We start from the raw sequence: 15,888 nt of genomic DNA, 5'->3' as shown, positions 1-15,888 counted from the left end.
CAGCCTGGGTACAGCCGAAGGCCCCGGATGAGGCCGAGCCAAGGCCTTTGAACCTCAAACCTCGCCAATCGTAGAGCAGTCACCATGGCGACAAGATAGAGGTGAAGGGGAGGGACCAGAGAAGGCTTAACCTTCACAGGATTGGCCCATCCCTTCCCGCCGCCTGAAACGCATGCGCATTTTCCTTAACCACCATTTTCCATCGAGTTCCAGCCAATGAAGTGCTTTGGAATCCTAAGCTCCAAAGTCCAATAGGAATCCGGACATTCTCTGAAAGGGGAAGTGAAAGAAAGAAAGAGGGCTTGTAGTAGGCGAGGCCTGTGTAGTCCCGAACCAATTGCTTCTGGCCTTTGATTATGACTGGCAGCTACTCAGACGAGTAAAGCTCCCCCGGGTCGGGCGACCGGACGTATCGAGTTGTTACCAATCCCGTCGCATTGCATACTGACTGAAACTGTATCAGCCAATAATCATTGGTGCAAGGGCAGGACTGCTCAACCCTCACCCCTACCCTTTGGACCAATCCTTTCTTTCGACCTGTGTGATTGGCAGGCACTCAGGCCAATAGTGGCTAGAAAACTTTCAAGCCCGCCCAAAGATCGTGGGCCGGAGGCGGTTTCTTGTTGTTGGGGCGTGTGTATCTGTGTTTTTGAGGGGATTAAGGGGTTCTTGAAGGCGAAACAGAACCCGTCCATGGCGGCAGCGGAGGAGGAGGACGGGGGCCCCGAAGGGCCAAACCGCGAGCGGGGCGGGGCGGGCGCGACCTTCGAATGTAATATATGTCTGGAGACTGCTCGCGAAGCTGTGGTCAGTGTGTGTGGCCACCTGTACTGGTGAGAATTTGGGAGTGGGAGAAAAGTGGGTCTCACCTCCATATAAGGAGGCTGGGGGCGGGATGGCATACAATCATACAGATAATTAGAGGGCACATCCCCGTAGGTGAGGCCCGAGTGTGGGACTTAATATTTCTTTTTTAGTATGTGTCGGTGAGAGGGTCACGTCTGTACAGAAGACACCCATGGAACAGAAAGTCCGTGGAACTAGGAGTTGAGGGGTATGGGTGTGTTAGGGGGAAGTGGGGCCGGACCGGGGGTAGGGCAGGCACAGCACATCTGTACAGGCGAGACCCGACCCACCTTACCCCAGAAAGTGAGGGGTCTTAGCTGTACAGGTGGAAACGGATTAGATTCAAAGATTAGGGGAGACACACATTACTTCAGTAGGCTGAGACCTAGGGAATATGGAATCACAGTCCGATGAGATACTGGTAGGCAGTGAGTGGTATGACAAACCTGAGGACAGGGGGCAACTTTGAGAATTTAAAGGATTGTGGAAATAGGGACTTTGCTGAACCTAGAAGGGAGGAAAAGGAGTAGTGGGGGAAGGTGCTAGTAAAGGGGGAGTCTGGTTTGGGATTGATGGGGGCAAGGAGGGGCTGGGATTGAAAGAGGAGATCTGGAAAACTGGTTGAAGAGAACTGGAAACCGAGTCAAAAGGCAGAGAAGGGAGGGGATGGATGTGTGTGTGTGTTGGTGTGTTGGGGGAGAGGAGAAGGTTGAGCATGTTGAGGATGGATATAGCTTTAGATGTTGTAAGATCAGAGAAGGAAGGCCAGATTGGTGGGCATGGTAGAGGTTGCGGAAAATATGAAAAGAAACCTGGGAAGAGGGGGTGAGATGGGACTCTGTGAGGTCAGGTCCGTGTCTCTTTTCTGTAGCTAGTTTGACTTCCTTTTTTTCCCTCCCATCCAGTTGGCCCTGTCTTCATCAGGTGCGTACTCAGAGGAGATGAAGAGGGAATTGGGGAGGTCTGAGGAGTTCAGAGACCCTGCTGTGTACTGGAAACCACTTCATTTTCTCCCCCAGTGGCTGGAGACACGGCCAGAGCGACAAGAATGCCCAGTGTGTAAAGCTGGGATCAGCAGAGAAAAGGTTGTCCCTCTTTATGGTCGAGGGAGCCAGAAGCCCCAGGACCCCAGGTGAGAGAGAGGGGGTGGTGCTGAGGGAAGATGGAAGGCTTCTGCCCTGGGAGCGGGGTGTGGAAGGGGAGAGAACCCTTCTCCTTGCTAGTCCCTCTCCTATTCCTCAGATTGAAAACTCCACCCCGGCCCCAGGGCCAGCGACCAGCTCCAGAGAGCAGAGGGGTGAGTCTTGTCTGATTGTGTTCCTTCCTTGCCAAAGACCTGCCCTGTTCCCCTCTGACTTTCTCCACCTTCCTAGGGATTCCAGTCATTTGGCGATACCGGGGGCTTTCACTTCTCATTTGGTGTTGGTGCTTTTCCCTTTGGCTTTTTCACCACCGTCTTCAACACCCATGAGTCATTGCATCGGGGAACAGGTAAGAGCCTTCCCTCAGCTCCTAGCAAGGAGCCCTCTGTCCCCAGTCCCCTTCCCAACCTAGGAGTGGATGTTTCTTCCACAGCTTTCCTCTCTCCTGCAGGTGTGGATCTGGGACAGGGTCACTCGGCCTCCAGCTGGCAGGACTCCCTGTTCCTGTTTCTCGCCATCTTCTTCTTTTTCTGGCTGCTCAGTATTTGAGCTTTGTCTCCTTTCTGCCCACCTCTGGCCAGAGGAGAATCAGTATTGGGGGTCCTTGCTGACCCTTCCTGACTTCAGGCCCCTCCTCCCCAACTACTCCATTTATATTAGCTGAGGCCAACTTTTTAGGAGGGTGTGGGGAGGAGTGACGTCTTTGCAGACTATGGAAGAACCTTCTGCTCTGAACTCACTGAGTAGCATCATAACCCCCAGCTCTGGGATAGAAGGACAGACAGAAGAGAATGTCTGTTTCTTCTCCCTCCTGATCCTTTGCTTCCCCCCACATTTCTTGATTTGGTGTTGAAAGATGGGCAAAGCTCCCTCTTTCCCTGTCCCCTACTTTCCCCTTGTTGATTTAACTTAATTTTTCTCTCCCCAATGTCTATTATGGGTTCTGAGTTAAGTGCTTCCTTCCCCTCACTACCTCCTTTATTATAAATTCAATAAACAAGGTGAGATGTATTGATGGAAGCTCTGCCTACCTTTGTCCTTCCTTCCTTCCAGAACAGGAGCAGCTTCTCCCTAACTTAAGTAAATATCTGTGTGGTGTGGGGAGGCATGACGGTGAGCCTCTCCTTCAAGGCTTTTAAGGGTTCAGGGGGTAAGAGTGTCTTACACACACACACACGCACACATACACACACACACACACTCACACACACATACACATACACGAGCAAATGGGGCAAGGTATTTACTTCTTACTGTGGGAGGCTCTGGTTATGGAAGCAGATTTGGTGAGTTGGGGTACAGTTACACAGGACGGAACTAGTGTGGGGCCAGAACAAAGCGGGCAGGGGCGGGGGAAGAAAACAGAGCTGATGGATGGAGTCTGGCTGTGCATCCCTCAAGGTCCTGCTGCACTGCCCTCAGCTGCCTCAGGCTCCTCTGACTGATTCAGCTCTTCGTGCTCCTCCTCCTCCTCCTCCTGGTTTTCTGGGGCCTTCCTGGGGACGAAGATGGGGAAGAATGTTGCACATGGTTCCTAGCACTCCATCATTCCTTCCCCTTACTCCCCTCCTTGCTGCCTGGAAGTCCAAAGTCTGAGGTGTCTGGCTTTCTCCACTCACCTCTCCTCTCCTCGGCGTCGCTGTCTTTGCCATATGATGGCCCCAATGAGCAGGGCAGCTATCCCCAGGCCTCCCAGGACCCCCAGGCCTAGGGCTACAGTTCCCAGCCCCTGCCCTTCCACAGAACCTGTAGAGAGATGGGGAGAAGAGCGGGCCCGGCCCCTCGCACTCCCATTCCTTTCTTGTTGACCATCACCCAGTCACGTTGGGGCCATCTGCTTCCAACCCCTCACCTGCAGTTGGCCCCTCTTCTGTTTCTGAAAGACAAAGTCAGAGCAAGTTAGGAGGGAAGGTCTTAATTTGAAAGAAAGTAGGTTATTTTGTGGGAGTCCTAGTGGAGTCTTCCCCTTTCTTCAGTTCAGAGAAGAGAGGGGAGGGGACAGGCTGGGCTGCTCTCTTGGTAGGGCTTGGGTGGGGCAGGGGAGGCCTGGGTGTGGGTGCATGGAGGAGACAGTGCCAGGATGGAGTAGGGAATTCGAGTCTGCACGATCCCTTAGCCCAGCCCCAGCGTCCCTGGGATTTGTGGAGAGGTCTCCTCACCGATGATGTGGACACTGACAGCACGGCTTTCCTGGGTCCCATGGCTAGGATGGGTGGCCACACAGCTGTAAGTTCCCTGGTCCTGAGGCCTTACCTCAGAGAGGAGCAGCACGGGGTTGGGGGGAAGGGGTAAGGGCATGCCCTGCGGGGAGAAGGGGGACAGGAGACTGTTACAACATCTCCACACATCCCATACTCCTGTCTTTGTCTCCGTATCTTCAGATACTCTGTTGTCTTCCCCAGCTCTTTGCCTGCCTCTCTATGAGCCTCCTGTCCTCCTAGTTGCCAGTGATGTGTCTGTCGACTTCCCAGCCCCCTTTCCAAGTTACTCACGTCCTTGATCCAGTGGATTTGAAGGGAGGACTGGGCAGGGGTTTCACAGGTCATGGTCACGGTACCACCAGGAGCTACTGTTCCACCTTCTGGCTCTACCACCAATTGGACCTCCAGAGGCACAGGCTCTGGGGGTGGGGGCATGAGGTTGAGAGTTATACCTCTGTGTGGTCCCTGTGGCCGTGGGCTTAACTCTTCCCTCCTTGAGGGCCAGACATTCAGGCCCTCCCCACCTCCACTCACCCCAGACAGTGAGTTGGATGGGGGCCGTGTATAGGGCTCGGCGCCGGGGAAGGCCAGGGCTGAAGCTACAGGAGAAAGTGGGATGGGGAGCTCCTCCCAGGGCTGGGGTCACAGTCAGTTCTGACTGGAGTGTGAAAAGCCCTGTCTCAGGCTGTCTCCTGGTCTCTTCCTGCACAGACACTCCTATGGCAGGGAGGAGAGGGGAGGACAAGGCAAGAAATCCCAGGGTGGATGTGGGAGGGGTCAGAAAGAAGGCAGCAAAGAGGGGGGACTTTGGGGCTTACCTTTGCCATCAGGTATGAGGGGTTTCCCATCCAAGTGCCAGTTAAGAGTCCCTTCAGGGTAGCCCCCCTCAGACAAACATGTCCCCACCTGAGGAAAGAGTAACCATCATCTTTGAAAATAAGAGACTACACACACATGCACACACAAAATGCACACACATGCACGCACACGGCTTACACCCCCTTCCTCTTCTCAGGGCTGCTTTCTACTTCTCCCGTTTTCTTCCACTACCTTATTGGGGACACCAGCCATGAGTTCAGAGGCAGGATCGACAATTTCTGGCTTCCCAGGAATCTCTGAAGGAGGGAAAATTTCAATCAGGCTGCAGTGCTGAAGACTCACCCCAGGTGTGGGAACTAGGGCATCTGAAGTCACAGGTTCTCACACACCAGGGCCAAGGAGTAAAGGGCTGGGGTCAAAACTTTTCCTTAGATCAAAGGTGGGCCACGGAAGGCCCTGAACTCTTACGGTAGACTCGGACTTGGTAGGTTGACTTCGTCTCCTTTCCATTCCTGCTTGTTGCCCGGCACCGGAAAGTCCCCTCATCCTGGATCCCTATTGCCGGCAGGAGGAGGGAGCCATTGGGGAGCACTCGAGCTACGCTATCCCAGGGGCCTCCTTGGGGAGATAGGACCTTCCAAGCTTCTGTTCGGCCTGTGTTCTGCGGACGGAGGAAAGGGGCCTGAGCAGTGCAAGTCCTTTGGGAAAGGACTCCTGAGGCAGGGAGGTGGGGATACAAATCATCACTGATCTCTCTGGAAGTGGGGGAGCTGCAACAGGAGCCCGGCTTACCAGTTTCCATTCCAGCTGCTGGGGTGGTTTCTTGGGGGCACCCCTACAGTTCAGCACCAGTGGCTTCCCAATCCGGGCTGTGATGTTTTGGTCTCCCACTACTGCCCCTGGGAGACAGTATGATGGTGGAAGGGTAGGAGGAAAATGGGGGCTAATAAAACTGGGACAAGGTGGGTGAGGAAGCTTGAAAAGCAGTGCCCAGGTTCTAGGAAAGTCCTGGGCAGATGTGGGGAGGATGGAGTGCTTTCTGCAGGGAGGATTGGTGTGAGGGGAGTAGCTCACCCCACAGACTGAAGACCAGCACCCAGGCTCCAGCCGCTGCCCCTGCTGCCATCCTGCTTCCTTCCCAGGCTCCTTGTTCTGTCTGCCCCTCACTACTGTGGCCACCGCCCTAGGTGGGGCTTGCACCCTCTCCCCTACCCCCATCTTCCCGTCCTGTCCCGTCACAGGGAATGCTAGGAATTCATGCTTCTTGGACAAGAGTCCTTCAGATGCTAGGAGAAGGTTATCACCCCACCCTTTAGGCACTGCTAGTCTCTGGGCCCGGCCACATCCATGGGGGTGGGGAGTGTACCTCCTAGGGTCTCTTATCACTCAGGACCCCCAACCCATCCTCTCAGTCCACCAGGGCTTGCCTGGTAGACACTTGTATTGCTTAGGCAAGGTTGCTGGGCAACAGGGTTCAAGCCCGGCTTTTTCCCTCAGGGAGGGGGTGAGGGTGAACCACAGAGCCTCGGTGGTGAGGCCAAGGCTGGAAGGACTTGGGAAAAAGACCTGTTTGGGGTTTTATGAGAAAGAGAGATTTTGGGAGGGGGTTCTCATGTTTTTGAAAATAATTCTCAACTAAACCCAGGGAAAAAAGAAATTTCTTTATTTAAAACTGTGTATGTGTGTGTATATGTGGTTTTTTTTTTTTTTTTTTTTTTTTAGTAGTTTTTATTTTTTTCCTGTGAAAACTACAAGTTTACAAGTGAGGAGAGAACTGCCCCCAGCCCATGCCTCCCACCCACCACCCATCACACACCTAACCTGCTCCCCTTCAGTCCTGCCTGGATCCTTGACAGGAGAGGTTCCCCACTAGGACAGTCTTGTAAAATCCTGAGGATGTTTGAGGGGTTCAGATGGCAAGGGTTCTGGCCAAGGATGGGACACTGGTGATTTTACTTTCCCCCATACCTGGCTTTTTGCAGCCTCCCTCCTCTCTCTCCCCACCCTCTTGACTTTGGACTGAGAATAAAAGATGCCTCATTTCTGGGGAAATGGAGAGAGAGAACATAACACAAGCACCCCAACCCACATTTAACATATTTGGCAATAAGCCCCTCCCCATTCTTTCCCCTCCAATCTGCAAATAGTAGTTAAAAAAAAAAAAAAGATTTAAAGACGTGTCACTCACAGGGAAAGGTGGCATTTCCTCAGAGTTACTGAGTCCAGCCCTGCCCAAGGGTTGTGAGAAGTGGGGGGTGGGGATAGGTCAGCAGATCAAACCCCTATCTCCACAGCAAATACAGCAAAGAGCTGCCTGCATAAGCAAAGAACATCTAAGTGATTTTAGGGGTGCAGGCTTGGTGTCCTGCTAAATGTACTTTCTGATGGACAGGACTGGAGCCAGGTGGGCCTCTTTACAAGTTCTATTTGTTCCCTTTCTCTTATGACCCCTTTGGCTATCACCTCTAACATGGGAAAGCAAGAAATTAAAAAAAAAAAAAAAGAAATCAATATATTTATAAAAACATCTACTTCCCCAAACTAAGAATTAAGAACCAATAACAACAAAAATTTTTAAAAATACAGATGGATCCCAGGGTTTTTTTTTCTTTCCTTTAAAAAAAAAAAAAAAAAAAAGTTCAACCCCAAAGCCCAGTCAACAATTTCCTAAAGTAGCAGAAACTCCCTCCGAGGTAGATATCTGAGTCAGACACTCTAGTCCACCGAGCAATTCTATTGGTTTAAGATGAGCTGCGTATGAGGTAATAAAGCCATCTGGAGGGGCAGGGGGTGGGGAGGCACAGGGTTCATGGCCCATGTCCTCTGTCCAGAAGGTGTGTCCCCAGTTTTGGCATCTCTGGTCAGGCAGGGCTGGCTTCTCCACAGATCCCAGAGCAGATAAGTGGGGTGGGGGACAGAGAGTGGGGGAGCTCAGAGAAAGAGAGAAATGGAATATAGTAAGGGGTCATGTGTGTGTGTGTGTGTGTGTGTGTGTAAAGGGAAAGGGATCTGACCAATAGGATTCTGGGTTTTGTGAGAGAAAGGAAAAGAAAGACTGAAAAAAAGGAAAAACGGAGACAGACCCCACTCTCCCCTTAGGGGAGCCCATTCTCCCTGCCACGAAGTCAGCACCCCCAGCACTGAGAGAGTCTGGTTGGGGAAGGGATAACCCCATTTGCCCTTCTCTGTCTTGTGCTTCTCCTGTGTCTGGGGTTTGTCCTCTGGATGCCCGTGTCCTCTTCAAGAGTCGCCTTGTGAGCCCCCACCCCTGTGGCCCTGAGGGGCAAGATCAGTTGGAAGTGTCAGAGTGAACGCTCCCTGGTCCCTCTGTCGGGGACGTCACTGAGGATGGGGTTACAGCCTCCTGCCAGCCACCGTTTGCCTGGAAAAAGAGAGACACGGTTGGGGCAGGGCTCTGGGAAGTCCAGTATGGGGACAACACTGCCAGCGAAAAGGCCCTCTTGTCCTGGTGAGAGTTGGACAAAGAGAGCTTCAGGTATCCACTCACCCTCATTTCCCGAGGGCTGTACATCTGGCCTCCCCCAAGGTTATCCCCGTAGCCCCCTGGCCCCATTGAGTGTCGGAGTGATTCCACCTGCAGGCAGCAAAGATGGGTATGACACAGTGACAAGTCTCATACCTTGAAGAGAGGGAAACCAAGTTTGGGAAAGCCCTACTCGATAGGAGATGGGCCACCTGACCTGGGAAGCAGAGTAGGAATCTCCGTTGAGGCCGGGCATCCCCAGAAACATGTCTCCGGATCCTGAGAGATTGAAAGAGCCGCCAGAGCCTTGGGGGAGTAGAGAAAGGATTAGGGAAGAGTAAAACAGAGGCCTTGACAGCAGACAAGATTCTCACTACAGCTCTGGTTTCCAAAAAGCCCTATGAACTAGTTCTGGGGGTGTGACACTATACACAAATTATCCGAACAACAATACTGCAACACTCAGAAGGGGTGGGCAGTTTCTGAGCTCCCCCCTCCCTCTCTGACCACCTGTTGGAAGATAGGCAGAAGTAACTTTGCTGGAGTGGCCTCTGTCCCTTGACATCTCCATCCCATCTTAGCTAGGTCCTTCTCACCCCAAAAGGCCCCCTCTCAGCTGTGATCCTGCCTAGACAGGAAGTGGGAACAAAAGCAGGAAGTGTGCAAAACAGCCAGCCAGGATGGCATTGGGGTCCACCTGCAGAGGAAGGGGGTGTCGGGGAGCTGGTGCGGCTGTGGCCCCCCTGGGTGACTGACACGGCGGTCTTGACAGCATAGATGTTTGCCTCCTCTTGGAACTTTCCAATATTTTTCTTATACCGAATCCGCTTGTTGCCAAACCAGTTGGAGACCTATGGGGTGTTGAGCAGAAAGCAGGGTCAGGTAGAGAACTTTCTATTAAGCCCCTCAGTCGGGAAAATCAGAGAGCTTCTGACCTGAAAATTCCTCCCCAAGTCTCCCCAATACCTGAGAGACAGTGATTCCGCACTTCTTGGCAAGCTCCTCCTTAGCCTCCTCACTAGGATATGGGTTACTCAGATGCGAGTAGAAATACTCATTGAGGACCTCAGTCGCCTGTTTGCTGAAGTTGCGGCGTTTTCGTCTACAGAAGAGAGAGAAAGGTGGTGAGGAGGCCCGCTGTACTGGCTGGGCCTCCATCTTGCCTAACTCTAGAGAATGCCACTGCCACAGAGTACCATGTTGTGTAATGCAGTGGCTCAGGGGCTTGGAGAAGAATAGGAAGGAGCCCAGGGTTGGGGGCTGGCCTGGGCCCCCAAGCCCCACCTGGCATCCAAGAAGCGGGAACGCAGGATCATGACAGCCTCACAGGTGCTCTGCTTGAGTTGCATCTGGATGGCGCTGAACTTCCGATGGATGATGCTCACCATGCGCTCCATCTCCTTGGGTGCCACAGGCCGTGTGCGGCTCTGTTCCCTCAGAAGATTCATGACGTGGGTTGTGAACTCGTTACAAGCCTGTAGTGGGAGCCAGTGGACTGTGAGGAGGGGCCCTTTGGCCTTCAGATTCCACCCCCAAGAGCCTCTCCTTTCACCCACTCCAGCCTCGTCTCCTCACCTGCTCATATTTCTCCAGCTCCGAGTGGTAGATGTGGCGGATCTGAGCAAGTTTGCTGCGATAGTCCGAGTGTTCGATGGAGTTGTCAGGGGACACGCCGCCCCCGGAGGCTGCTGCGGCTGCAGCTGCTGCCGCTGAGCCCCCTCCTTTCTCAGGCCCAGCCACACCCTCTGCCAGAAGCATGTTGTCCAGGCGCATCAGCTGTGGGTCCACCGGCTCCTCCTCTTGGGAGCTTCGAATGCTGAGGCCTAGCATGCAGACCAGTGAACTTAGGGACCCAGGGAACCCACAGCCAGCTCTCAGCCCTCCTGGTGTCTTCCTGGAGACCCAAGTTTCCAGGTTTTGGTTCCCTCCCCAGTTCCCCTTTAGCAACTTCCCTAACCCCTACTGTTCTCAGGGCCCCAGGCTATCAGACTCTGAGCTTGAGTCCTATAAAGAACAGGATTCTGTCCCCAAAAGGGAGAAGTCAGAGAGGGTCCCACATACCGGTTTTCTCCTTGATTTCACACAGGACGCTAAAGAGAGCAGGCTTCATGCGGTGGCAGTTGAGGGCGTGTTTCCTTGAGAGGAAGGGAAGAGAACAGTTGAGGAGCTATAGAAACAGAGGAGGGGCGGAGTGAGGGAGACCAAGAGGGTGAGACGGGAGCCTCCAAACCAGAAGGGAGGCACAAAGTGGGGGTGGGGGAAGAATGGAGTTGGGGGGTTCTTGGGAAGAGATCAGCTCCCAGAGAGCAGAGATGTGGGGAAGCTGCTTGGGTTTAGGAAGATGGAGGGAAGGTGCAGGCAGCGCCTGGGCATGCACAGGGCTGTGGGAAATGGGTCTAAAGGGGTAGTGAAGGAGAGTTTGGGGGTGACTGCTGACATGAGGGTGACTAGGTAGATTTCAGAGGAAAAGAGATGGAGACTGCAAGAAGAGTCAGAGTTTGAGGTGCCAAAGAGGGGTTGGAGGACTTGAATACAGATGTGTGTGAAGGGTCCTGGGACTGAACAAGGCAGGAGGCTCTGATAGTCCTAGTGTCCCACTGAACTGGGGCCAAGGGCAGGTGAGGGCCCTTGAAGACTAGGCCATGGTGGAGAGGTGTGGTAAGAGATTTGGGAAGGACTGTGGAGGTCCCCAGGCCTGGAGAGTATGGGGGTGGGCTGGGAGGAGAGTTAAGACAGCATAGCAGTTTCTCAGGCTCAGAGCCAGAACAGGGCTCTGAAGATGGAAGGATGTTTAAGGGAGTATGGGGGTCAGTGAGAAGTTGGGGGGTGGGGCTTGGCCACCCTGGGTCCCCCTCTTTGAAGGTTTCAGGGCCTGGGGGTGAAGGGAGGTTTGTGAGGGATGGCTTATTTTGGAGCTCCCAGGAGTAAGGAGAGAAGAGAGCTGTAGGTTCCTGGAGAGGATCCTGGAGTAGGGGCTGGGAGGGGAGGATTCCCAGAAGATTCAGAGCCTGTGAATGGGGCTTCTGCTGGGTCCGTGTGGGGTCCCGGGGTGGGGGCACTCACTTGGCCTGGGCCTCGTCCAGGCTCTGGTCGGTGATGGTCATTATCTGCTGCAGAATGTCCCCGATGTCTTGCTTCCCTCGGCCTCCCGGGACCCCCCCGCTACCCCCACCGGGGTCTCCGCCACCGGGAGGCTCGCCAGGGCCCCCAGGCTCCCCACCCACCAATCCCAGGCCCCCCCGGCCCCCACCTGGAGGGGGCGGCCCCAGCAGCCGCTCGTCCATAGTTGGGGGGGGGCCCTGAGGCCCCCTCCCTGCTCTGCCCCTCCCCCCCGCCTGGTTACTTCCCCCCCCAAACTCGGTGGGGCCGCTGCTCCCTCTGCCCCAACCCCCGCCCGTCTCCCCACTCCGGGCTCTCCCGGAGGTTCACCCCGGCCCTGAAGGGAGACCTGGGGTACCGGCTGGGCCCCCCACAGGAGACCCCGGCCCCCGGCGGCGGAGAAAATGGAGCCGGAGAGAGAGAGGAGGCCCAAGCGGGGGTGTGTGTGAGAGAGAGAGGGAGGAGGGAGGAGGGAGAAGGGGGGGAGCGAGGGAGGGAGGCGGGGGGAGGGGAGCCGGAGAGGAAGAGGAGGGGAGAAGAGAGGAGGAACAGGGAGGAGCTGGGGGCGGAGAAAGACACATAGAAACGGAGGAACGGGGACGGAGTGGAGGAGGGGAGAGGGAAGAGGGGACGAGGGGAGGAGACTAGACCTTCGGGAGAAATATGCGTAGGCCCCAGGGCTGGACTTCGGTGGCCTGGGAAGGGAGGCGTTTTGGGGTTTGAGGGCCGCTTCCTTGGTTCTGAATTAGGGAATCTAGGTGTTGTGGACTCCGGCCGCTAGAATCCCTGGGTTCACAGACAGCTCAGTTCATATTTCTTGTCCTAATGACTCCCCTCCCTGTTCTACTTAATTAAAACCAGGAGAGGCGAGCTGGGGTGGGGGTGGGGGGTTATAATTAGGGAGGTCTCCAACCGCTGCTTAATGAGCCAGTAATTAACCAGCCAGGGAGGGGAGCTGGCCTCCCGCCAGACTAGGGAAAGAGACGGCCTCTGCCCTCACCTTCCTGCCCCCTCTCCCCCGACATCCCACCTCCACCCCGCAGCCCCAAACACCAGTCTTCTTCAGTTCAGAGGAGATACTACATTTATTCATACAACCAAAACATCGGACTCGGAGCAGCAGCGGGGAGGGAGGGTGGGCAATGCTCAGTGTCCATTCACAGCCTGTAGGCCCCTCAGTCCTGGGGCTGAGAGTGCTGGTGGTGGGGTAGAAGAATGGTCTATATCTTTGTAATGCTCTCTCTCCCTTTCTTCTCACTGGGAAGGAGGGTGGAACTGTCTCTCAGGCCCTAACCTTGGGAGATTTGCCTTTTGGGAGATGGAGGCCTGACCCCTCAGATCCTGGGTAGTGGCTAGACTACTGGGGGCATCCCCACAGCTCAGGACCAAGACTTCCAGCCACTCCTTGGGATCAGAGGAGGGGTGGGGTGTCCTTCTGGCTGGGATCTTCTGGCTGCTTCAAGCTCCCCTGGGGGAGGAAGTTAAAAGACCACCCTACCCTGATTATTCTCAGGGTTTGAGGACTTTCACCTCTTCTGTTCCTGGGGAAGGTGGATGAGAGTGATGAATATTGAGATTTCTCCTGGGTCTTCCAGTCTCTGGTGCCCCTGCCAAGCAGGGTTTGAGGGCATGCCACCCAGCTTTGAGCCCCAGGAGTGCAGAGGGGCTGGTAGGGGGGTGGGCTCAAGTCTCAGCAGGTATGTGGGGGGGGGCGGGACCTTTGCTCTTCCATTCGACCTCCACCCTGAACTCTCAGCAGCAACTCCAGGAGCTCCTGTCCCCCTGGGGGTAGCGGAGGCTCTGACCGCTGGGCTTCCATCCGCTGGCACTGGAGGATTGGAGGGAAGGGAGGGTGTTGGTGAGGTTTTAAGAGGAGCAGGCCTTGCAACGAGCCAAGGCTGGTGAGAGGGGTATATAGGATACCTGTGATGGGGATGGGGGGACCAGGGCCTGGCCAGGGGGTAGATGGTGGGGAGGAGGAGGGATAGGGCCCCAAAGAGAACAAGGGCCAAGAGACCAGAAAGCCTGGGTCTTGCCTTCTGGGGAGGTGTCTCACCTGGTGACTGAGGATAGTGCTGTACAGCTGTTCTCTGTCCTCAAGAGGCCGGAGTGGGGCTGGGGCTATGCTTGGGGCGTTCTGGGGGATGTGGAAGGTGGCTCTTTGCTCCTCTAGGCGGCGGGACTGGGCCTCAGCCACCAAATCCAGAAGGAGCTCAGTCTGCAGGGAGAGCAGGGAGCCCGAGCGGGGCCCCAGGGCTGGGGAGAGGAGGGGTAGGGCTGAGAGACCCAGAGAAGTTGGCAGACAGGAGGGGTGGTGGTGCAAGATGACTTGCAGTGAGAGCTGAGGGGGTGCAATGGGGAGTCAGGAGGAGGTGGGGAGAGGGCCTTGGTAATGGGATCAGAAAGGACAAGGATGTGGGCACCAAGGTGAGGGAGCTCCCTGGGTGAGTGAGGGTACCTGAGTGGCGGGTCCCAGGAGGAGGAGGGGACGGAGGAGCAGATCGCCAAGGCCGAGTGGTGGTGTTCACAGGGGGCCAGCCACGCTCATCCTGATGGGGGCCCTGATGCTGGGAGACATCCGGTCCAGTCAAGTGGGGGTGTGGTGGGCAGGGGGCTAGGCCAACGGCCCATTTCCTCTCTCTGTGTCTCTGTTCCTGCCTCAGTTTGCCCAAGCCCTTCCAAGTCCCCAGAGTCCCCTGTCACTGTGTCTCTGCCCCACATCCTCTTACCTCCCTCTCTCCCATGTCAGCCTCCCCAACCCAGTAGCAGCTCACCTGGTCACCATTTTCTTCTTCCTGGGGTCTCTCGGCCTCCATCCCCTGGAGGGGAGAAACTGATGGGGGAGGGTAGCTGGGATTTGGGAGGAGGGCTGGAACCCTAGGTTCCTGAGGGGAGTGGGGGCTGGAAGGGGTGGGGGTGAGCCAGGGGCTGGATGCCTGGGTACTGAGCAGGAAGCCGGGTTCCTGGTCAGCCCCCCCAAGGGCCCCGCCCATCCCTGTCAACTTCCTCCAGTTCTCCTTTCCCACCCAAACTGCTTGCTCGACCTCTCTTGCCCCAGGGGAGCACAGAGACTGGGAAAAGCTTCTCCAGCTGCAGTAGTGGAGGGGGTTTATCATAGAGAATGACTCTTGGCCTTCACATCTCCAGAGTTTAAATAGTCCCCCAACCTTAGGCTCTGTTTTCTCCACTCCCCTCCTCCCCTTCAGCTCTTTCAGTCAACACAGGAACTAGCTACAGAGGAAGTGGTTTTGCTCCTCAGAACCCACCCCCCCCTTTACTCCCACAGGTCCCCTTCCTAAGAGGACTTCGATGTAGGCTTTGTCCCTCTTCTGTGTCCCAGCTTCCCACAGACTTATGGGGACAGGAAGGGGTATGGTTCCAGTGGGAAGCAGAGTGCTCAGATCCAGGGATGTTGGGCCCTCAAACATGCAACATATACCTCTAGCAGTGGCTCCAACACACAGTCAGTATTCAATAAATATATGTTGAATAGTTATCCCTGCCCTCTAGGTGCTTACAGTCTACTCAGGGGACAAGATATGTACCAAATGTGAGACAAGGGGCAGGAGAAACTTTCCTCTAGTCATGAATGAAGGGTATAGAAATGGAAAAGGGAGATGACCACCTCCTTGGCTTGGTCTCAATACTGGTCAGTCTGGCTCGCACCAGGGTGGGAATAGGATAGAGATATTTGGGACCTCTAAATGGCACCCTGCCATTATGAAGTTTACAGCTAAGTGACTTGGAGCATGAAGTCAGTCTAGTGATTGAGAGATCTAGTTCTACCACTTAATGCCTTGCAATCTTGGGCAAATAAAATCTCTGTGCCTCAGTTTCTCAAAGAGTAAAACGGAGCTTTAGTAGCACCTACCTTATAGACTTGATGTGAGGATTAAATGTGATATTTTGGTATATAGTGAATGCTCAATAAATGGTAGTTACTATTAGCTTTCAAAATGCCTTATGCCTCCATGTCTCAGGCCCATCACCCTTAAAGAGGTGTAACCGTTTCTGAAAGGTGTATAATGTTTGAGATGCTCTGTCTCCCTTAACTTGAGGCCTTAGGAATGTCCTAAGTGTTCATAACTAAATGCCCTTTGAAGAGGATAAAGTGTATACATAGTTGTATGTATGTGTGGCTTCTCCCTGGGCTACTAGAGACTCTTGCTTTCAGATACTCTAAAATAACACCGTATCCCCCAAATCGACTTATTCTCGCTCTTGAACTGTACTCAAAGCCTCCATCCAAAGAGATGATTTTTTTTTTCTTACATAGGTTTCACGCCCAGTGCAGGGC

The 15,888-nt window shown here is 54.5% G+C and overlaps 4 protein-coding genes across 6 annotated transcripts; 1 reads left to right on the top strand and 3 right to left on the bottom strand.

Annotated features, from left to right (window-relative positions):
• The first annotated feature begins 593 nt into the window (after positions 1 to 593).
• Positions 594 to 3,008, top strand: RNF5 (ring finger protein 5). 2 transcript variants are annotated; one of them, XM_039219495.1, is made up of 6 exons: positions 594 to 833; positions 1,752 to 1,770; positions 1,866 to 1,978; positions 2,089 to 2,143; positions 2,220 to 2,337; positions 2,440 to 3,008. In XM_039219495.1, exons 1-6 carry the CDS (start codon positions 694 to 696, stop codon positions 2,535 to 2,537), a joined length of 543 nt encoding a protein of 180 aa, XP_039075426.1. In that variant the 5' UTR covers positions 594 to 693; the 3' UTR covers positions 2,538 to 3,008. The 2 variants fall into 2 exon arrangements, with proteins under 2 accessions (XP_039075426.1, XP_039075427.1); XM_039219496.1 differs by lacking the exon at positions 1,752 to 1,770 and having other exon boundaries at positions 750 to 833.
• Positions 3,009 to 3,215: 207 nt separating this feature from the next.
• Positions 3,216 to 6,601, bottom strand: AGER (advanced glycosylation end-product specific receptor). Of its 2 annotated transcripts, XM_039219487.1 has the most exons (11): positions 6,083 to 6,222; positions 5,801 to 5,907; positions 5,477 to 5,669; positions 5,240 to 5,304; positions 5,008 to 5,095; positions 4,724 to 4,906; positions 4,481 to 4,608; positions 4,148 to 4,289; positions 3,841 to 3,864; positions 3,608 to 3,734; positions 3,216 to 3,484 (listed from the first exon to the last, which is right to left on the bottom strand). In XM_039219487.1, exons 1-11 carry the CDS (start codon positions 6,132 to 6,134, stop codon positions 3,385 to 3,387), a joined length of 1,209 nt encoding a protein of 402 aa, XP_039075418.1. In that variant the 5' UTR covers positions 6,135 to 6,222; the 3' UTR covers positions 3,216 to 3,384. The 2 variants fall into 2 exon arrangements, with proteins under 2 accessions (XP_039075418.1, XP_039075417.1); XM_039219486.1 differs by having other exon boundaries at positions 5,801 to 6,601.
• Positions 6,602 to 7,160: 559 nt separating this feature from the next.
• Positions 7,161 to 11,776, bottom strand: PBX2 (PBX homeobox 2). The gene is made up of 9 exons (XM_039219609.1): positions 11,556 to 11,776; positions 10,554 to 10,627; positions 10,068 to 10,315; positions 9,777 to 9,967; positions 9,459 to 9,594; positions 9,190 to 9,343; positions 8,710 to 8,798; positions 8,517 to 8,603; positions 7,161 to 8,390 (listed from the first exon to the last, which is right to left on the bottom strand). The coding sequence occupies exons 1-9, from the start codon at positions 11,774 to 11,776 to the stop codon at positions 8,298 to 8,300; spliced, it is 1,293 nt and encodes a 430-aa protein (XP_039075540.1). The 3' UTR covers positions 7,161 to 8,297.
• Positions 11,777 to 12,657: 881 nt separating this feature from the next.
• On the bottom strand, positions 12,658 to 14,770 carry GPSM3 (G protein signaling modulator 3). The gene is made up of 4 exons (XM_039219498.1): positions 14,366 to 14,770; positions 14,050 to 14,158; positions 13,648 to 13,847; positions 12,658 to 13,419 (listed from the first exon to the last, which is right to left on the bottom strand). Exons 1-4 carry the CDS (start codon positions 14,705 to 14,707, stop codon positions 13,282 to 13,284), a joined length of 789 nt encoding a protein of 262 aa, XP_039075429.1. The 5' UTR covers positions 14,708 to 14,770; the 3' UTR covers positions 12,658 to 13,281.
• Positions 14,771 to 15,888: the final 1,118 nt, after the last annotated feature.

This window comes from Hyaena hyaena, unplaced genomic scaffold (assembly GCF_003009895.1).
Source record: "Hyaena hyaena isolate Hyena2069 unplaced genomic scaffold, ASM300989v1 scaffold_830, whole genome shotgun sequence".
Lineage (NCBI taxonomy): Eukaryota > Metazoa > Chordata > Mammalia > Carnivora > Hyaenidae > Hyaena > Hyaena hyaena.
Note: the sequence above shows the minus strand (reverse complement) of the source record. Positions and strands in the feature narration are given on the sequence as shown.